The sequence below is a fragment of the Eucalyptus grandis genome, chromosome 3, assembly GCF_016545825.1.
Source record: "Eucalyptus grandis isolate ANBG69807.140 chromosome 3, ASM1654582v1, whole genome shotgun sequence".
NCBI lineage: Eukaryota > Viridiplantae > Streptophyta > Magnoliopsida > Myrtales > Myrtaceae > Eucalyptus > Eucalyptus grandis.
This window is the reverse complement of record NC_052614.1, coordinates 7,398,622-7,405,536: the sequence shown is the minus strand read 5'-3', so window position 1 is coordinate 7,405,536 and position 6,915 is coordinate 7,398,622. Positions and strand designations below refer to the sequence as shown.

Here is a 6,915-nt window from a genome sequence, read left to right as displayed (position 1 = left end):
AGCTCACAAGGCCGAGCTAGCAAGAGAGCAGGATTCTCAGAGATCGACACCTTTTCATCTCGCAGAAGCAAAAAGATACGTTAACATAGTGACAAGCTTGTCAAGGGTCAGCCTGAAATATGTTTCATCCGTGTCCAAGCTTTCACATTGTCCATATTCTTAAGAAAAGGACAGGAATGGTGTTTGATATATTTCTGATTGTTCGGCGAAATTACCTTAGAGAATTTTAGTCTTTGATCTTAGCCAATCATGTCTAAGATTCTGTGTAAAATGTCCAGTCGTGGTTTAAGGGAAGAACATCGTCGCGATAAAGACAAAAGAAGTGACGATCAAGAGAATGGTAGCTTCCTTCAGGCCAATTAACGAGGACATTTAAACAATTTAAAATTCGATTTCACAAAACAACAAACTTAAAGGAGAGATTGCAGGTTTCTTCTTAATTCCCCTAAGAACCAGTTGCAAGTAAATTCCAAATGTCGACGACCGATTGGCGCGGCGGAGTTTGACTAGGTCTATAGAGCCGTGAGCTAACATCTCTTCTAGCGTGTGTACAGAAATATTTGAGGCGCAACGTTCGGCCAACGGAAACTTGAGCTACGTTCTTGCAGAAAAAAGATGTCTAATTTTTACCAATCATTTTTGGTCCTCGTCAAGCCTAACTTTACAACATATATTCAAGGCCCCAAATGGAGTAGTGAGCATCCCGAAATTCCCATTTTAGAGAGCCAAACATGGAGTCCGAGCTCTACGAAGCCGCCATGAAGGAAACGTGCATTCTTTGCTTGGAAAAGATAAGCTGCTTCTTGATAGAATCATGATCAGGAATCACAATGAGACTCCTTTGCACATCGCAACCATGCTTGGACACTTGGATGTCGTGGAAGCGATCCTAGCTCGGAAGGCTGAGTTGGCAAGAGAGCAAGATTATCAAAGTTCAACCCCTCTCCATCTTGCGGCAGCAAAAGGTTACCTTGACATAGTGGAAAGCTTGGTAAGAGTCAGCCCTGAAACTCGTTTTGTCCATGACAAATACAAAAGAAACCCTCTTCATGTCACGGTTATGAAAGGGCGTGTCGATGTGTTGGAATGCTTGGTTCAAGCGACACATGATGTTTATGAAAGATATCAGTTCATCAACTCAAGGGACGAAGATGGCAATACGATTTTGCATTTGGCTGCTTCAAATGGACAAATCGAGGTATGTTCATACAACTAAGCCTTTGCTCTAGTCAAATTCAGTGAGCTTATCAACGAAAAAGGCAATTCTAGCAAACATGAATGTCCTAGAGATATTTGGAAGTTAAAAGATATCCATTTATAAATCATTAGGGAAAAGTGTCAAAAGATCTAGACTTTTTAATTGTGTCAATTTAACTATAAATATTTTTATTTAATATCAATTCAGTCCTTCAAGTTAACTTTGGCCAAAAATTGCTAATATGGATGACGACTGTCCAACGTGGCATGGCCAATGCTAATATGGACAAATTTATGTTTTTTTTTTTTCAAATTTTTAATATTCTTCTGATTTTTTTCTTTCCTTTTTTTTTTTGTTTCTTCTTCCTTTTATTGGCTATTGGCCATGGCAGGGCAAGTTGGCCTTGGCTTGGGCAAGGGCCAGTCTTGCCTGATTTGGCAAGGCTTGGCCTCACCTAGGCTAAATCTAGTAAGGCTGCCCTAGCCTGGTGAGGGGAGCCCTCTTTAGGTTCAACCTCGCCATGGCGGCGACGAGACCCTCACCCAAGTGAGGCCAGTCCACCCGGCCATGGCCAATGGTCAACGATTGGTCATCGGGAAAAGGATGTAAAAAGGAAAAAAATTAAAAAATATATATGAAAATATTATTAAAAAAATTTCACATCGGTGCCGATCATGCCACATAGACTGGACGGGGTCCACATCAACATTATCTAGTTGAAATTAGCAAAATTACTGAATTGACATTAGGTTATAAGGTTTATGACTAAATTGACACAATTAAGATGTTTAGGATTATGTTAACATCAATGTTATAGGTTTAAGACTTTTCTGACACTTTTTCCTAAATCATCACAAGTTTTGATATTTGGAAAAGAAGTCGTTTGTCCAGATAATTAACTACAACTTTGTGCTTCACATTATTTTCACGCTAATTTGATCTAGATTAGAAGGAATATAAAAACAGAGAAGCGGAAGAAATTCAACAAGCGATGAGATTCCCTTTTGAAGGCATCATATAATAGTCACAAACATTAGAGGACTTAAAAACAAAAGAAGCAAACTTAGTCCTCAAAAGTATATAACATGGGCTTGTCTAGTTCAAATCCAACATCAATTGACACATTCTATTGTTACTCCTCTACAGACTATAATCTACCTGACTAGTACAGGAGTAGACTCGAATATTATGAACTCCAAAGGTTTCATGGCACTAAGCCTACTAGCACAAGGCCAAAGCGTGGAAAGAGCTTCAGAGATTAAGGATTCTGCTCATCAAACTTCAGAGAATCATGACCTGTCCAGATAAACCGATGCAAAAAACATGGTTACCGAAGCAAGAGGGAAGAGAAGAGAAAGTGGCAAAACGATATGCATAAGATGCTAATGGTGGCGGCGGCATTGGTAGCTATTATAGCTTACGAAGCTGGTAGGGAACCACCAAAGGCACCACCAAAGGCACCTCCGGACATGGAATGGCTTTACAAGGTGTTCATGGCATTTAACACGATAAGCTTCATGGCATCGCTTAGCACCATTATGCTTCTCATATGTGATCTTCCCTTAAAGCAGCGTCGGATCACCATGTGGATTGCAATGCTAAGTGTGTGGGTTGCGATAACCTTCACGGCGTTGAGTTATTCAATCCTCATGGTATTATCCTCACCGGATGAGGGACAAAAAAAGTATGCTAATGATAAAGTAGTCGTAACTGTATGGGGGAGATTGATGTTTCTTATTTTCTTGTGCCATACAATCCGCTTAATCGGAAAATTGGTGCGCAAAGTCCTGAAATTTGTCTACAAAGCCTTCGGGAAAGGAAAGAGGTAGAATACTATGGCTTAGTGGCTGTCTATTACTACAGATTTGTTTGTCCTAGAAGAAATGCACTGAGCCATGAGGCCATGCAAGAGTAGATGCTATATAGTTTGTGCTATTCAGCATGCTCTTTAGCCAATTATGTACGATACGTCTGAGAATGCAATGCGCTTGTCTATGTGCTGGTTTAAACCATAAGTGTCTTAGGCGTGTTGATGGATGACGCATGTAAAAGAATGGAGTTTACATGGACGATGGAATGGAGTATAAACAATAGGTATTATTAATACATGGAAATCTCTTCTCTTTCTTCTTTCTTTATGTGATGTACTTAATGTGAGGAGTGAGTTGCGGTTGTAGCCAGATTACAGATGGTTACAAGCAAGAGGAGAACACGTAGTAAGGTCTTTGTTCCCTTAATTAGGTTTGGTATGACAAGGGGACTATCCAGATCTGGCGAGGTCGAGCCTCCCTAGTGGCTTAGCAAGTCTCCAGCGAGTTCGTCGGACCTCGCCCTAGCCTGACAAGCCTCTAGTGAGCTCGCCGGAGCTTGCCCGAAATGGCAATGGAAGAAGAAGAGAGAGGGAAGAAGAACAAGAAGAAGAAAGAGAAAAGAGAAAAAAATGGGTTGGCTTTGATTCTGGAATTATTTCCGAGAACAAAGAATCAACTTTTCTACTCCTTGATTCCATTCCAAATCTATTCTTAAAAACAAAGTTTTTATTAAACAGATTTTTATTTCAAATCTACTCCCGACTAACAAAAGAATAGAAATGTTTACTATTTGGCCGGTTGCCAAATGCGCCCTAAGTGTAAGTACTCTCAAGCAATAAATTGAGTGATTTACCTTCAAAGTAGTAATGTCTCTTAATACAATCATATGCCTTATAGTGAGTAATTAAGAGTAGTAATTTACCCGATGAGATGTAATGCACCTCTTAGGTAGTCATTTCCCTTATAATTAGTAAAAAGAGTGAGTGCTAATTCTTGTTGATCTCAATTATACTTTTTCTTGATAAATTGCTAGCACGGTCTTATTGTAGTAACGTCTTTATTGTATCATAACTGCAAAATGATGTTTGTAAGTCATACTTTTGTGTTCATAAAATTAGTTTCAGCGTTATTAAATTACCTTTACGTCCTTAAGTACTAGTTAATACGAAAATGATCTTGCAATTCATAAATTATCTTTGTGTTGGTAACCAGCCGATTTGGCACCTGGGATGCGGTCCCTTTTTTTCTCACAGCAGACTCTAGACCCGTGGCTAATGATATGATGATCCCGTCATTTTTATGACTCAAATTTAATGAGCCTAATTTGATACGAGTAACTCGTTTTTTTTTCCCAAAATGGGCTAAAATGGAGTGAGAAAACTATAGTCCAACCCATTATTTCAAAACCCACAAATCCACGAGACTTAGGCCGTCCAGACGAGACAATGAGTCTTCCTCCATCTCCAAGTGCTGCCCCCTCTCTTGCCCCGATCCTTCCGCCTCTGATGACCTGCCGGCCGCCAGGCTTCGCCTCCCCGGCATTTTTATGACTCAAATTTAATGAGCCCAATTTGGTACCAGTAACTCGTTTTATTTATTTATTTTCCCTAAAATGGGCTAGGATGGACTGAAAAAAACTATAGTCCAACCCATTATGTCAAAACCCACGCACCCACGAGACTCGGGCTGTCCAGACGAGACAATGAGTCTTCCTCCATCTCCAAGTGCGACGCCCCTTCACTTGCCCCAATCCTTCTGCCTCCGACGACCTGCCGGCCGCCATGTCTTCACCTCCTCCGGCACTGGTCATGATGGGCATGTCCCCGAACTGCTCGGTCCTCAACCTGAAGTCCCGCCAAGTCCCGGTTGGTGTCATTCAAGATGATGAATTTGATGCAGGTACAAGTGTTATGGGCGACCGATCCGCTCGTCAAGGGGAGGGAAGGAGTTGGGAGCTGGTGTTGGAGCAAACGAGGAGAAGAATGGCTCCAGGTCAAAGAAGCTCTTGCGAAACGAGCGGACTCTGAGCAGACATGGAGAAGGTCATAAGCTCGCTTCGACTATAGTTAATTCTCAAAAAGGGCTGAGGCAGCGAATCTACACTTGAGGCACCTTTCCAAGGCAGAGAAATCGTAACCCGTGCGACGATGTTCTTCCCTCAAACCGCGACCGGACTGTTTACACGCAATCTTAGACATGATTGGCAAAAATCAAAGACCAAAATTCTCTAAGGTAATTTCGCGAACAATCACAGATATTTCAAACGCCATTTTTGTCCTTTTCTTACGAATATGGACATATATGAAAGCGTGAACTTGACCTACGTAGGCCAAATGAATACGATGTCCCCGCCAAATGGTCCTCAGATGCATCCCCAATTTCCTAAACACGGCATGTGAACTTGTAAAGCTCTTCTTATATTCTTATTTGAGCATGCGCAGTACCTTATTCTTTAGCTAAGATTATTTACACTGTGTTAGGAAGATGCTTAAAATGAGCAATGTTGTCATAAGTGCATTTACGCTTAGTCTTCAACCAACGTTGCTAATTGTTGAGAATGTCGAGTTTGACTGCATGAACAAGCCCGATCAATTAAAACAGAGTCTGAAAATTATTATTTATGGACATCCGCAACTGTGTACGCAAACCCATAAATCCTTTTGCGTTCATAAAATTAGTTTCAACGTCATTAAATTACCTCTACGTTCTTACGTATTAGTAAATGCAAAAGTGATCTTACAGTTCATAAATTTCCTTTTTGTTGGTAATCAGTCAATTTTGCACGTGGGATCCGGTCCCTTTTTTTTTTTTTTTTTTTTTGGTAGCAAACCCTAGACTCGTGGCTAATGATATGATCCCCTCATGCCTCCTTTGTTTTGAAGCTTGTATAATTTAGGGGTAAGCTGTTGTAATTATGGTTATAATTACAGTTAATGGATCAACGGAAGCCAATAAATTAATATACGTTTTTTCTGTTCACATTTCTCTTTTTGGATTCATGAATTTCCTATACTTTTATGTTCACGTATCTATTGAATTCATGAATTTCCTAGATTCATGTATCGTTTAATTCATGTATTTATTAAGTTCATGAATCTCTTGAATTCACATATCTTTGGATACATGAATCTCTTGGATTCACGTATCTCTTTATTCGTGAATCTCGTGGATACACGCGTCTATTTAATTCATGTATCTCTGTAGTACATGAACTAAAAAGCTCTATAAATAGATATGAGCATAGAGCTTCATAGGGGGTTTTTGGTTTTTGGTTTTTGGTTTTGGTTTTTGGTTTTTCTAACTCGATTCCAAAAGAGCTTTGATATATGTTTCAACTCTTCTGTTTTTTCTGGGTGTGCTGGTTCAATTGAACGGTTCGACAGAGTCATGTTTGCATAGTGCTAATCCAAACAGGTTCGAGGTGTTGTATATTGGGAGGCATAGTTCGTGAATCTGCGGAGCACCTTTGGCAGGAACTAATCGCCTTAAGGAGATTCGGTTATCTGTACCTCACCTCCAATTTTATGTTATTTTTCCAGTGATATCTTATTTTATTCTTCTCCAAGATTTGTAAGTTTACATAAAAAGAATGATATTATATAACTGTTATCGTCTTCTTTACATTGATGTTCTGATTACAACAAACAGTTTGTGTGTTCTCTGGATATAATTTCCAACATAAGCATGGTCCGGGTTGGGTCGGTTCACCCCCTAACCTTAGGACCAACCCGCACAATGCTAGTCCTTAATTTTTGGGACCGAGGACCGATCCTATTAAGCTTGGGACCGAGGACCAAACCGATCCAATGGGTTCGGTTCGGTTCCAGGGTCAACTCAAGACCAACCGATAATTTTTTATTTCATTTTTTATGCTCCTTGAAAAGTGATTGAGGACCGGACCGACCC

The 6,915-nt window shown here is 40.2% G+C and overlaps 1 protein-coding gene across 1 annotated transcript; it reads left to right on the top strand.

The window, feature by feature from the left end:
• Positions 1 to 856: 856 nt before the first annotated feature.
• On the top strand, positions 857 to 5,058 carry LOC120291604 (ankyrin repeat-containing protein NPR4-like). Its single transcript, XM_039309255.1, has 3 exons — positions 857 to 1,198; positions 2,503 to 2,850; positions 4,909 to 5,058. Exons 1-3 carry the CDS (start codon positions 857 to 859, stop codon positions 5,056 to 5,058), a joined length of 840 nt encoding a protein of 279 aa, XP_039165189.1.
• The last annotated feature ends 1,857 nt before the right edge of the window (positions 5,059 to 6,915 follow it).